We start from the raw sequence: 15,075 nt of genomic DNA on the forward strand, positions 1-15,075 counted from the left end.
GCAGTTTAAAGGGGCTGAATGGCCTACTCCTGCCCCTATTTCTTGTTCAAGCAGCACTCGGAGAGCCCTGTATTTACACAGGTTGTAAAACAATGATGAGTCAGTTCTGCTGAATCTCAGAAATTAGTTTAAACCAGCTACTTAATTACCTCGCCAGAAGTAATTGCTCCCAGAGAACTTGTATATCCCTGTTTATGCCTGGAAGAAACTTAACTTACCTCTGAACTTAAACACTAACTTAGTTCATCGCTAAGTGTAAACAAAAACTAGACTTTCAAGGACAATTACCCCTCAAGCTCTCCTCACTCTCAAAACCCCAGCTTCAACACCCTGTGCACTCAGTGCAGACCAAGTGATCTTACATCACTTCACCAAGATGATGTGTCTCTTTTACAAATTCGTGTTAACCCTACACACTACAGAAAGCTAACTTGTTAAATATTTTATACTAACCAGATCGAGTTGTTCATTGTCTGATCCTGTATCGCACCTTATCCCTTATCACTTACACCTCAGCCCTAAGCAGAGCAGACCCCAGCTCTGGCCAACTTTTTAAAATTCTTTCATGGGAGGTGGTCATCGTTGGCTGGACCAGCATTTATTGCCCATCACTATTTGCCCTTGAGAAGGTGGTGGTGAGCTGCCTTCTTGAACCGCTGCAGTCAGGGTGACCCAGTGTCTTGGATTTTCCAGGATCATCCCATAACCAGGCAGGCCTTCCGGCATGTGTTTTATCCCAGATTTCTGGGCAGTGACCCCCGACCTCTCCTTCCAACCCCACCCCTGCTCTGACAGGCTCTCCGCCACGTTAAAGCCTTTCACCCGGAGTTGGTCAGCCTGGCTGTAATCCCACTCTCTCTCTCTCTCTCTCTCTGTCCCAGGTCTGACTCACTCTCTCTCTCTCTCTCTGTCCCAGGTCTGACTCACTCTCTCTCTCTCTCTCTCTCTGTCCCAGGTCTGACTCACTCTCTCTCTCTCTTTTTGTCCCAGGACCAGTATAAGTTTATTTATCTCGTGCTGTTGGAGGCTCTGATGTTTGGGGACACCTCGATCTCACTGAAGGAGATTGGACAATGTAGGAAGATCATGGCTGAAGAGGATTCCCGTACCCGCAGTAATGGTTACAGCAAGGAGTTTGCGGTACTGCTGTGTCCCAAGTCTTTTTTCAGTTTTGTTGGTAATATTTGTTTTCTGATCAGAGTGAGGGAGATGGTGTTCCCTTGGAGAAGAGAACGACAGAGTGATTGGAATACAAGTTTTCTGTAATTGAGGTTTAGTTACTTTGGCTAGTGGTGAGTTTCAGTGAGAATAGGAAGCAGCACACATTCCCCGTTTTAATCTCATTAGTGATCTCGTACAGGGGCTGGGGAACACAGGGACCTGTCAACAAGTGACAATTCAACTGGAGTATTGTGTCCAGTTCTGGGCATCACACTTTAGGATGGATGTGAAGGCATTGGAGAGAGGGCAGGAAAGATTCATGAGGATGGTTCCAGGGATGAGGAACTTCAGTTATGAAGATAGATTGGAGAAATTGAGATTGTTTTCCTTGGAGAAGAGAAGGTTGAGAGGAGATTTGATAGAGATGTTCAAAATCATGAGGGGTCTGGACAAAGTGGATAGGGAGAAACTGTTCCTATTGGTGGAAGGATCAAGAGCCAGAGGGCACAGATTTAAAGTAATTGGCAAAAGAAGCAATGGAGACATGAGGAGAAACTTTTCCACACAGGGAGAAGTTAGGATCTGAAAGGCGCTGCCTGAGAGGGAGGAGGCAGGTCAGTTGAAGCTTGTAAAGGGAACTGGATCATTATGTGAAAAGAAAAATGTTTGCAAGGTTACGGGGAGGAGGGAGGGGAAAAAGACTCGTAAGTTGGTCTTGTTGAGAGCCTGCAGGGGCACAATGGGCTGAAAGGCCTCCTTCTGTGCTGTAACCATTTTCTAATACTATAAATCTATGAAACCGGACGGACCACCCGGCATCAACCCAGGCACCGGAAATGACAACGACAATCTCAGCCCTGTCGGTACTGCAAAATCCTCCTTACTAACATCTGGGAGCTAGTGCCAAAATTGGAAGAGCGTCTCACAGACTAGTCAAGCAACAGCCTGACATAGTCATCCTCACGGAATCATACTTGACAGATAATGTCCCAGACACTACCATCACCATCCCTGGGTATGTCCCTGGGTATATCCCTTACAGATAATGTCCCAGACACCACCATCACCATCCCTGGGTATGTCCCTGGGTATATCCCTTACAGATAATGTCCCAGACACCACCAACACCATCCCTGGGTATGTCCCTGGGTATATCCCTTACAGATAATGTCCCAGACACAACCAGCACCATCCCTGGGTATGTCCCTGGGTATATCCCTTACAGATAGTGTCCCAGACACCACCATCACCATCCCTGGGTATGTCCCTGGGTATATCCCTTACAGATAGTGTCCCAGACACCACCATCACTGTCCCTGGGTATGTCCCTGGGTATATCCCTTACAGATAATGTCCCAGACACCACCATCACCGTCCCTAGGTATACCCTGTCCCACTGACAGGACAGACCCAGCAGAGGTGGTGACACAGTGGTATACAGTCAGGAGGGAGTTACCCTGGGAATCCTCAACATCGACTCTGGACCCCATGAAGTCTCATGGCATCAGGTCAAACATGGGCAAGGAAACCACCTGCTGATGATCACGTCCCGCCCTCCCTCAGCTGATGAATCAGTGCTTCCTCCATGTTAAACATCACTTGGAGGAAGCACTGAGGGTGGCGAGGGTGCAGAATGTACTCTGGGTGGGGGACTTCAATGTCCACCACAAAGAGTGGCTCGGTAGCACCACCACAGACTGAGCTGGCTGAGTCCTAAAGGACATAGCTGCAAGACTGGGTCTGCAGCAGATGGTGAGGGAACCAACAAGAGGGAACTCAACCTCATCCTCACCAACCTGCCTGCCTCAGATGAATCTGTCCATGACACTATCGGTAGGAGTGACCATTGCACAGTCATTATGGAGATGAAGTCCCACCTTCACATTGAGGATACCCTCCATCGTGTTGTGTGGCATTACCACTGTGCTAAATGGGATAGATTTCAAACAGATCTAGCAACTCCAGACTGGACATCCATGAGGTGCTGTGGGCCATCAACAGCAGCAGAATTGTACTCGGACACAATCTGTAACCTCATAGCCCAGCATATCCCCCACTCTACCATTACCATCAAGCCAGGGGTTCAACCCTGGATCAAAGAAGAGTGCAGGAGGGCATGCCAGGAGCAGCAGCAGACATACCTAAAAATGAGGTGGCAACCTGGTGAAGCTACAACATAGGACTACTTGCGTGCCAAACAGCATAAGCAGCAAGTGATAGACAGAGCTAATCGATCCCACAATTCAATGGATCAGATCTAAGCTCTGCAGTCCTGCCACATCCAGTCGTGAATGGTGGTGGACAATTAAACAACTCACTGGGGGAGGAGGCTCCACAAATATCCCCATCCTCAATGATGTGGTGAATAGAAATAAGACAGAAGCACAGGTAAACCAGCAACAGTACCTGGAGAGTTGCCACCTCCTTCAACATGAAGCAAACTATAAACTGGATGACAGGGACAGTATCAGGTTTCAGAAACAGCATAGACTCAAAATGGTGCAGTACAGAAGCCAGAGCCATTTGGCCCATCCTGTCTGTGCTGGCTCTTTGAAAGAGTGTTTCAGTTAGTCCCACTCCCCCTGCTCTCTCTCCACGGTCCCACACAGCTTTCTTTTCAAATGTTCATCCAATTTCCTTTTGAAAGTTGCTATTGAACCTGCTTCCACTGCCCTTTCAGGCAGCACCTTGCAGATCACAGCAACTCACTGTTTATATAAATGTCTTCTAACCTCAGCTCTGGTTCTTTTGACAATCACCTTAAATCTATGCCACCTGGTTAATAGCGCAGGATATAGGTATTGAATAGCCCCATTAATCAGAGTCTTTACCAACCGCCAGGTCAGGAAATCTCCCAGTTCTCTGATCTAGAAAGTTACTGAGCACAGGGAAGGGTTGTTTATTACAGCAGAAGCACCAGAACTAATTCCCAGAGACAGAGAAGGCTATGGAAATGGGGGAGAGTGCTTGAAAATTGCAAAGACAAAGCCATTTCCTAGCTGTGTTTCTGGATAGGATGGTTCCAGGAGCTGAGAAAGAGGCCAGTACAGGGCCAGGGGCCGAGAGAATGTCCATCCCAAGGGAATAACAAATGCTAGAGCTGAGCATGGTGAGCAACCAGAAGGTGATTAGTCAAGTCCAACTGGTGCAGAGCTGAGGAACATTGGACGGTCTCTGGAAGGTCAATGATACACGTGTCATGACCCCTGAGGACGCCCCATCAATCAAATAGCTGGGAAAGCAAAATAGGGGCAATTTTAAACTAACAGAATAATCATATCAGGATGTAAAATTAGCACAGGATTTAGGTGGCTGGATAACTGATAGAGGTGATATTGTCAATTAAAATAAGGAGATGGCAGGACCTGTTGAATAGTAACTTTGTTAAAAGTATTTACAGCAGACGAAAAGGTCAGCATGCCAGACATCCCAAAGAAACAGATATTAAATCCTGAACAGGAACTCACCAAAATTACTGTGAGCAAAATAACAGTAATAAAGCAAATACCAGCACTGAAGGCTAACAAATCCCAAAGGTAGGATGGTTTCCACCCCAAAGTTTTAAAGGAAGCAGGTGAGAACATTACGGATGCTCCAACAGTAATCTTCCAAAGTTCCCTCCCTTTGGGAACCATTCATTAGATTGAGAAATTACCCACATCATCTCACAAAGAAAGGTGAGAGAGGAGAGCAGAAATTGAGGAAGTCTGCCCACTGGAAAAAGCAGCGTGAGAGTCCAGCATTGGTGACAACAGAAGGTGAAACATCAGGAGAGAACAGGCCAGGCCAGAGAAGGACTGGATAGGCAGACAACATCAAACACTGGACAGAGAAAGGAATGATAGCAACATACAGAATTGCAGATTCATACAGCCCCTTGTGGATTGTGGCTATTATGGATGGATGGAAAGGGAGAAACCGGGAATTATCAACCAGTTAACCCAATGTCTGTAGTCAGGAAATTACTGGAGTCTGTGATTAAGAATCAAATAACCAATCACCTTGAAAATATTCATCTGACCAAAGAGAATCAACATGGATTTGTAAAGGGTTGGTCAAACCGATTGAATTTTTTGAAGAACTGACTAAAATAGCGGACAAGGAAATATCTAAGAATGTTATTTTAAACAGATTTCCAGAGAGCGTTTGATAAATTTCCTCATAAGAGATGGTTAGTTGAAGTTGAAGCTCATGGAATTGAAGACGAATGATTGACCTGGTGATGGAGCTGGGAGTAGGGATAATGGGCAGGTGCTCTCATTGCAGAAGGTGTCTCCTGGTGTACCACAGGAACCTGTGTTGGGGATTCAGTTGCTCACTGCAGTTATTAATGACCTAGGAGATGGAATAGAAAACTACATCTGCTAATTTGCTGGTGAGACAGAGATAGTCAGCACTGTAAATGGAAACATAAAATTACAAAGAGACATTGATAGATTAAGTGAATGATCAAAACTGTGACAAATGGATTTCAAAGTTGGCAAATGTGAGGTCAGCCACTTTGGACTAAGAAGGGTAAAACTGGACACTTTCTAAATGGTGAAAGGTCAGAAACAGTGAAGATCCAACAAGACTTGTCGGGCCAGGGTCACAGATCATTAAAATGTCAGGAAAGGTACAGAAAATAATCAGAGGTAAAAATAGAAATCTGATCTTTATCTCCAGGGGGTGAGAATACAAGAGGGGAGAAGACATGTTTCAGCTGTACAAAGAGCCCTGTTAGACCCACACCTGGAGTTACTGGGAGCAGCTCTGGGCCCCACACTTTAGGAAGGAGATATTGATCTTGGCGACCACATGTTGTCACAATCTGAGAATATGAGAGTATCTGATTATGCACCCTGTCCCGTCTGCTCTGGATCTTTGCCTGTCTATGGAAGGATTCACTCCTTCACTCCCTCTCCCTCTCTCCACATAATTGATGCTCTTTTGTTATTTGGTTTTCTAGACCCTGGAGACGTTCTGTCAACTCTTCCAGTTCCACCATCACAGAGAAGCTCTGAAGATCTGCAACCAAATTAAAAACAGATTTCCAAATATTCTTCCAGGTATGAACCCCATAGACAGTCCTGATCAGTCAGTCAGTCTCTCTCCCTCTCTCACTCTTCTTCCCACCCTTTCTGTCTGTCCCTCTCTGTCTGTCTCTCTTTCTGTCTGTCTCTGTGTCTCTTTCTCTCTCTCTTTCACTCACTCTCCCTCTCTCTCTCTGTATCTGTCTTTGTGTCTCTGTCTCTCCTGCTCTCTCTCTGTGTCTCTGTCTCTCTCTCTCTCTCACTCACTCTCCCTCTCTTTCTCTCTCTGTATCTGTCTTTGTGTCTCTGTCTCTCTCTCTCTGTCTCTCCTGCTCTCTTTCTCTCTCTGTGTCTCTGTCTCTCTCTCTCTGTCTCTCCCGCTCTCTCTCTCTGTGTTGCTGCCTCTGTCTCCCTCTCTCTGCGTCTGACTATATCTCTCTGTCTCTCTTTTTCTCTTTCTCTATGTCTCACTCTCTCTCTCTCTCTCTGTCATGTCAGAGACATGGTTGCAGGATTGACCTAGGCTGGGATCTAAATACTGAAGGGTCTTTGACATTTCAGAACAGTAGGAAGCTGGGTTAGTTCTGTTATTTATAAAATAATAAAGAGGAAGAAAGCAGAGTACGAGAGAAAGCTAGCTAGTAATAGGAAAATAAATTGTCAGAGTTTCTACAAGTATTTAAGTAGGAAAAGAGTGACTGAAGCTCGTGTTGGTCCCTCTAGAGGGTGAGTTGGGGGAATTAATTGTGGAAATCAAGGAAATGGCGGAGGCGTTGAATGGGTATTTTGTGTCTGTCTTCACTGTAGAGGACTTAGAAAACCTCCCAAAGATACTCGAAAATCAAGAGGTGAGCAGGAAGGGGGAACTTATAACAATCACCGTAACCCGGGAAAAGGTGCTGGGAAAACTATTAGACCTAAAGGCTGACAGGTCCCAGGTCCGGATGGCTTGTACCTGAGGCTGGGAAAAGAGGTAGCTGCAGAGACAGGAGAGACATTGATTATAATCTTACAAAATTCCTTAGATTCTGGAAAGGTTCCAGCTAATTGGAAAACAGTAAATGTAACACTTTTATTCAAAAAAGGAGGGAGACAGGAAGCAGAAAAGTACAGGCCAGTTAGTCTAACATCTGTCAGGAAATTGCTCGAATCCACGATTAAGGAGGTTATAGCAGGATACTTAGAAAATCATAATGGGATCAGGCAGAGTCAACATGGTTTTGTGAAAGGGAAATTGTATTTAATTCATTTATTGGAGTTTTTTGTGAAAGTAACAAGAAAGGTGGATAAAGGGGAACCTGTAGATGTGATGTATTTGGATTTCCAGAAGGCATTTGATAAAGTGCCACATCATAAGTTACTACACAAGACTGGAACTCATGGCGTGGGGGGGCAATATATTAACATGGATAAAGGATTGGTCAACTAACAGGAAACAATGAGTAGAGATAAATGGGTCTTTTTTGGATAGGCAAACTGTCACTAGTGGAGAGCCACAGGGATCAGTGCTGGACCCTCAACTATTTACAATCTACATCAATGATTTGGATGAAGAGACCAAACGTATGGTAGCTACATTTGCTGATGACACCAAGGGCGGAATCATCCCAGATTTGCACTCAGTGCAGTAGCCGGTGGGAAAAAGAACCTTTTACCTGTTAGCTGCAATGCCGGCTTTTCACTCTGTATCATCCCAACCTGCCTCATTGATCATGCATTTCCAGGGTACAGGCAGCCTACACTTTGCACGCCACATGGTCATCTCACCACCAGGTGACTCTGGGAGTGACCAGCCCATCCGAATCCCCTCTTCCTGTGACCCCAGCAGCTCCAGTTCCACAGGCCGAGGAGGGTGCCACTGCCACACAGCAGGACCCCGAAAACAGGCCAGGACCCTCCAGGTCTCAGCCCTCCAGAGGACGCACGCCAAAGTCATCACAGACAGGGCGTCACAGTCAGCCGTCTGCCTCCACCTCCACTGTGGGTGTCCCAGGAACACCAAGATGTAGCAGCAGGGTTAGGAAAATTAGGTAATAGCAGTTGCACAGCCTGGGTACGGGTGTTGATCACTTGTACATAATGTTCACTATTGTCAATAAACTCCTAAGAATGTCTCCCTGCCTATAACTCCTTGTTCTGATGAGCAGTGTTTGTGTCACTCAGATGTGAAACCTTTCTGCACAAGATAAAGGCAGGTGTCTCAGTCCAGGGCCTCTTCCCTGTGCTCTGTGCGGCCTTCAGACCGCAGTGATGGTCCAACCTCACACTCCCTGGAAACATTACTGATGCCTGCACCTCGACGGTGCTGGTCATTGCTGCCAGAATGTAGTGGGCAGGTATCACAGAGTTCCCTCATACTCTCTGTGTGCTCTCAGCACCTTAAAGGTGGGGCTGGCCCCATCACAGCAGCATCTGTGACCAGTGATGCTGTGCACCAGCTCCTGAAGGGCTGAGGTGCTGAAGGTGGACACAGCATCAGATGCATCTAAAGTTTCATGGCTGCGTCTCTGAGCTGGCCTTGATCATGCAGCGTAAGAGAGCTACCCTCAGCCAGACAGGAGTCAGACATTCTCAGAGACTATGTGAGGATCTGTGGTGTTTCCTCACTGCCTGTTGTCATCGTCGTCCACAAATCTGGCAGCTACGAGGGCCTCCCAAGTGTACCTGCCTTGTCTGGCCAGTGCGAGGGCCTCATCCCCATCATCATCACCTCCCAGGACCCCCTCACCCTCATCCCTGTCAGTGTCCTCCTCATCCGAGGAGACCTCCAGCTCCTCCAACTCCTCCTCAGCCAGCTCCTCTCTCTGTTGCAGCGCCAGGTTGTAAAGGGTGCAGCAGACGACGATGATGTGTGACACCCTCTGTGGACTGTATTACAGGGCTCCACCAGACCAGTCCAGGCACCGGAACCTCATCTTCAACATCCCGATGGTCTGTCCCACCAAGCTGTGAGCTGCTGCATGAGCGTCATTAACCCATCGCTCTGCTGCAGTCTGAGGCCACCACACGGGTGTCATCAGCCACGGTCTCTGTGGGTAGCCCTTGTCCCCAAGGAGCCAACCCTGCAGCCTCTGTGGACCCTGGAAGACTGCAGGGATCTGTGAGTGGCTCAGGATGTAGGCATTGTACACACTTCCTGGAAACCATGCAGAGACCTGCAGGATGCGTTTCTGGTGGTCACAAACCAGCAGCACATTCAGTGAATTGAAGCCCTTGCAGTTGATGAAGTTCACTGAGTGTAGCGATGGAGACCTGAGCACCACATGAGTGCAGTCAATTGCACCCTGTACTGTGGGAATCCCGAGATCAGAGCGAATCCAATGGCCCTTGTATCCTGGCTGTCCCGGTCCTGGGCAAAATGCAAAAAGTTGTTGCCATGGAGAAGGTGGTATCTATGACCTCATGGGTACATTTGTGGGTGGTGGATTGTGGGATCCCACAGAGGTCACCGGTGGAGCTCTGAAAGGACCCACTGGTGTGGAAATTGATCACCGTGGTCACTTTCACAGCCTCTGGCAGTGGATGCCCTCCATGTCCCCTTGGGGCCAAGTCCTGCAGATGTGACCGACCAGTTCCTTAGACATGCGCAGTTTTCGGTGATACTGGTTCTCGGTCATCTGCAGAATGAAAGACGACATCTATAGACCCTGAGTGTGGTGAGGCGCTGACCAGCGAGGGCTCACTGTGGCTCTTAGACAGTGTGTGCAGGAACCCCAGTCACCCCTTCTTCCTGAGGGTGATGTTCCTCCCTCTGCGCAGCCAGACACCTCCATCACTCTCTCTCCATCGTCTGCTCCCTGTAAACCATGAGACATACAGCTGGCTCACCAGATTCCATGATCCTGATGTACTCCTCCTGCAGGATGAAAGAGAGAGGTGTGTGGGTTAACATGGGTGTACTAAGAACCTCTCTTGTGTAAGTCTGAAGGCCCCTGAATGCATCCTGGAGAGTGCTGGGCACCACTTGGATGGTCAGTGTTTACTGTGCTGCACGGCTCCCTGAAACCCCACCCACCTCCGCCCCACTCCACCTGACCGATTGGCAGCAGCTTTACCCATTGGACTGCAGGCTGTGCCCTCAGCTCAGACACAGACATTCTCCTAACCCACACTGCAAGGCTGCACTGTTAGCTTGAACCATGGGGGAGACTGGTCCAAACTGGGATGGTGACATTGCAAAGGAGCTGTGAGCACCTCCAGCAGTGACTGCACCATGGCCAGATTTAGCGAGGAGATCGTACAACGTGTCCAGTCGTCCAACTGTTGTGCAGTCGATTAAAATGCTCATGAGTTTGCAGTCTGTGCCGGGGGTGCTGGGAGGTGCGGAGGTGAAAAGCTCTGGAACATTTGGTGACAATTTGATGCCTCTGCGCTGCTTGAGTGGACAGAGAAGCTGGAGGCCCAACTCCAATCTTATCAATGTGGCTGTGCCTGAACCTTCTCAGCTACAGAGGAACTGTCACTTTATACAAGGTGTCCCTGATGCATGGTCACTTCTCTCCCTCCCAGGATCTGTTTTTGCACTACCATCAGACCGTGCTGCCCTTTCCCTCACCTCCAACATGCCCCAACCACAGGGCAGCCCCTGTCCCAGCACCCACCACACTCTCAACCAACCAGGAAAAAGTGGCTTGTCTGTGCCCTCATCAGAATGTGCAGTGCCTCAACCTTGACCCACGCATGTTCTGCGCAACGTTACTGTGCACTCACCCCCTCTCTCTCTCTCCTTTCACTCTCTCACCTTCCCTCTCTTCACTCCTCCCTAGTCCCTCTCTCCCTCTCTCCGCCACACGTACCCAGCCTCTCCCTCCTAGTCCTCTCTCTCTCTCTCTTTTTTTTAATGTCTCTCTCTGGGGCCTACATTTTCACAGTAGAGACTCCATGGTGTATCCAAAATGGTTCTGTGAACCCAGATCCGGAAATCCCACTCCAATTTCTGACAGATCCTGTTTTTGACAGTCAGGGAAAGGGGGATGGATGTAACTCACACATGAGAAGCCTTGGTGCTGAGTTCAAACAGGCCCCATTTTCGCTGTAGCAAGGGCCTTATCCTGAAGTGTGGGAGTTACAAATCTTTGGAGTAGACATAAATGTTTATAGATGGCAGACAAGGAACTGTCAAACTGTCAAGTTATTTAAACCCCTGCCCTTTAAAAGTTGAAAAAAATAACAGCTAACTTGTGTGTATGATTTGAAAAAAATGTTTGCAATTTCAATAGACGTTTGTTGACACAACATTAAGAGTTATCATTATAGGGTTATTGTTGCTTGACTGCTTCCACAGCTTTTCTTTATCACAATGGGGGATGGTAAATTCACAGTTTGATTGACAGCTCAAAGAGGTTATTAAAGGATTATCTGTCTTTGATGTGGGATTATGAATACATGTATTTGTTTCATAAGAATTTAAGTACTTCAGGGGATTTAAATGTATTGAATGAACTTTTATCAATGACAGTGTTAATATAACATATATATTAAAAGAGAGAGAGAAGTCTGTAATAGATACTTAGAACATATTTTATTTCACCTCAGCATGGCTCCTCCCTTGGTGGATACTGGGTAAATTGGCATATGAAGAGAGTGTAAAGGCAAAAAGGTGGTGGGTGGTGATGCATGAATTGGCATGAGTAAGTGGTGATGCATGAATTGGCATGAGTAAGTGGTGATGCATGAATTGGCATGAGTAAGTGGTGATGCATGAATTGGCATGAGTAAGTGGTGATGCATGAATTGGCATGAGTAAGTGGTGATGCATGAATTGGCATGAGTAAGTACTGAGCTGCTCAAATCCCAGAGGGAAACTTGAAACAGCTTCCAAAATGGTTTTTGCAATTTGTATGGTATGAGGAGCATTACTGAAATCAGGAAATGATTTCCCCAACTACGTGTAATGATTTTATAAACTAAATATTTATTAAATTAATAAAGGAAAAATCACAATTACACTTAAACACAAGAATGGCTTCACACAGTAAACATTACTTTGAAACAGCTCTACAAGATCTTAACTTAACTACCCTCAGAGCTAACCTCCCCCTTTTCTGTTCAGCAACTAGCCTTATAGATTTTAAAGCCTATGGAATTCCAGTAAGATTAACACACTGAGCCCTTCCTTTGGGTATGCTCTGAGGCAGCAACTGAGTTTTCAGGTCTGGTCTTGATCACAGTGTCTTCTGTGATGTCATGAAGCTATTAATGTATCTAATATTTTGGAAAATATTTTCCTTTTAAAGTAGAGGTTTAGTCTGTGGGTGTGTCCTAACTGGATTAAAGCCAGCTAGTCTGGGTGTTTTGATATGTACTAGTTTTGATATGTAAGGGAGATAGCATGCATTTGTATTCTTTGAATGGAACATTCAAGAAGTGAGGTGTAAACTTAACACTTATCTAACAGATTCCAAACCATATGTGTATATTACTAATAACATTGGTACTATGAAAGGGTTTCATTGTTAAAAGGTGGAGTTCAAAGAGGCTGGTGAGACAGTGAGAATTTGAATCCAATCAGTGGTGGTAGGTATAACTTCAGTAGTTTTCGGGTGTGCAGGGTAGAGGTAATGTGAGATCAAAAGGCAGCTGTAAGCCTCCAACTGACTCCACAGTGAAAAGAACCTCATTTTGAATTAATAAGGTGAAAATGCTTTGCCTGGTGCTTGGTTAAGCCTATGGGCTGAATTATCCCCCCATCAGGGGGGAAGTTGAATGGTGGACCCGCACAGGCGCGCTTCTGATTGGCGCCCCCAATCAGGGGCATGGTGCCATTTCACGTAAGGTCCAGCCAGTGTGTTGTCCAGCGGAAAGCGCTATGCACTCCCTGTGCGGGCAGGGGGAATCCCAAAATCGAGAGTGCACTCTTTCGAAAGTGCGCACTCATCTCCCTGAGGCTAAGTGCAGCCTCAGGGAGATCGGTTGTAAATGTCAAAAAGATAAAAATAGAAAAATAAAATTTCCCTAACGTGCTCCCTCATGTGACAATGAGTTGGGACATGTCCATAATTTTCACAAAAACTTTATTAAAACTTTTTTAAAAGCTACATGAAACCTCGTCCTGCCGGTGGAAGAGGTTTCATGTTTTCTCTATTCCCCGCCGGGGCTCCTGGCCCACCCACCAGCCTTAAGGTTAGACGTGCAGGTCCTTTAATTGGTTAAATGATCCTGTCAATGGCCTCAATTGGCCATTGACAGGTCGGTGGGCCCACAGCTAATCTTGCTGTGCCCCCACCTTCCTGAAAATTTCAATGGGGCAGGGGTGATGTCAGGGGTTCCCCCAACGTCACCGTGCATCATTCTACACGTCAGTGAGCAGGCCCCACCCCCGCTCACTGACACATAAAATCCTGCCCTATGGGTTGCTGTTGCCCTAATGAAGATTAGTTTGGGAATTTGTTAAAAGTCATGATAGCAGTAATTTGTAGCCATGCGTATATATATTTTACCCTGTGTAAATTAATAAAATGTTTCAATTAGTTTAATGTAAAATGTCAAGAACAGATGGTCTGATTCCTGAATTTAGAGTCGCATCTCAAACATAACACTTAAAATTATAGGTTATGACAGTTGTGTAAAGTTTCCCTCTATGATTTTTAAATAACTCCATTTTACCAACAGCATCGGTCATAACAATGGAGTTCTGCCCGGCTATTGTGCTGTCTTCTGGGAGATCTAAGCAGCTACCCCCTCACATACGCTTCAGTATTTCTTTAAATGCATTCCTTCCCTTTGATCTCTCTATTGTTTCAAGCCTTTCTTCCCAGAATTTATTAAATTGTTCTTTACTTTAGCTCTTTGGAAAAGCAAACTGACCATATCTTTACCTCACTTGCTTATACCTTCTTACAACCTGCATATATCCCCCCCTTTGAACTAAAACAAGTCAATTCAAACTATTCCTGTTATTGCTTTATGTAAAACTCTGATTGAAGTTCCTCTTGGTTCATTAACATATCAAAACCGCTTCTTACTGTTGACTTTAGACCCTTGTCGTCACTCTAGCTCTTAATCCAATTACAGCCTGATTTCCAGTACATAAGAAAATATGCCAGGGTTATTACCAGAAGAAAAATATTGCAATTTCTTGTTTTCTTGACAGCATCAAGTTCACATTGAGGCTATAAGGGGCCATTGGGGTGGGTGAGGGACATGGGTTGGCATGAGTTGGTATGGGTGTGGGATAGGGAGTAGGTGGGGGTTGAGGTGGTATGGGTGTGGGATAGGGAGTAGGTGGGGGTTGAGGTGGTATGGGTGTGGGATAGGGAGTAGGTGGGGGTTGAGTTGGTGTGTGGTGTGAGGGGTGAGGCTTGGAGGGTCTAATATTTAACAACACAACTAGGTGAGAGTCCCAGAGGACTGAACCAGACCGCCTTGGCACTCGGAGCCCATGTGGCTGTCTCTGACTGCATCCAGGGCCTATGGACCTGACTCCATTCTGCACTTGCTCCATAACCCCAGAACGAGGACCCTGCTATTGGGCAGAATTTCTCTCAGAGTGGGTGCAGCAAGCCAGGAAACATCTTGATTCAAGCTACCTGCATCAGCAGCAAAGACCCAAGTCTCTGTCTCTCTTTCCTCTGTCCTGCTAACCCCACCCCCCTGCCCAGGCTCTTGGTAAGGGTTAGAGGAATGAAGCTGCTTTCTGTGTTTCCTCCTGTTTAGCGGAGCATGTGCGGCCAAGTTTGATGTCGGTGAAGAATATCGATGGTACCTGTGGATACGTTAATGCCGTCTACGCTGATGTAAGACCCAAAAACTTTGATTGCCCTGAACTGATTTAATCTACAATATCCTGATCTTTCTGGCCCATAACTTCTCTGTCACTAAGAAGCTGCTCCAGCTTCGACTATTCCGATGCACTCCTGCTGGTCTCCTACATTCTATCCTCTGTAATCCTGACATCATCCAG

The 15,075-nt window shown here is 46.5% G+C and overlaps 1 protein-coding gene across 1 annotated transcript in view; it reads left to right on the plus strand.

Moving 5' to 3' along the window:
• LOC121276842 (receptor-type tyrosine-protein phosphatase kappa-like) overlaps positions 1-15,075 on the plus strand; it is a 62,486-nt gene that overhangs the window by 13,575 nt on the left and 33,836 nt on the right. Inside the window, exons 3-5 of the mRNA XM_041185385.1 lie at positions 991-1,140; positions 6,110-6,209; positions 14,829-14,908. Coding sequence (XP_041041319.1) covers positions 991-1,140; positions 6,110-6,209; positions 14,829-14,908 — 330 coding nt within the window. The remainder of the gene's footprint in view (positions 1-990; positions 1,141-6,109; positions 6,210-14,828; positions 14,909-15,075) is intronic.

The sequence above is a fragment of the Carcharodon carcharias genome, chromosome 4 (genome assembly GCF_017639515.1).
Source record: "Carcharodon carcharias isolate sCarCar2 chromosome 4, sCarCar2.pri, whole genome shotgun sequence".
Classification (NCBI taxonomy): Eukaryota; Metazoa; Chordata; class Chondrichthyes; order Lamniformes; family Lamnidae; genus Carcharodon; species Carcharodon carcharias.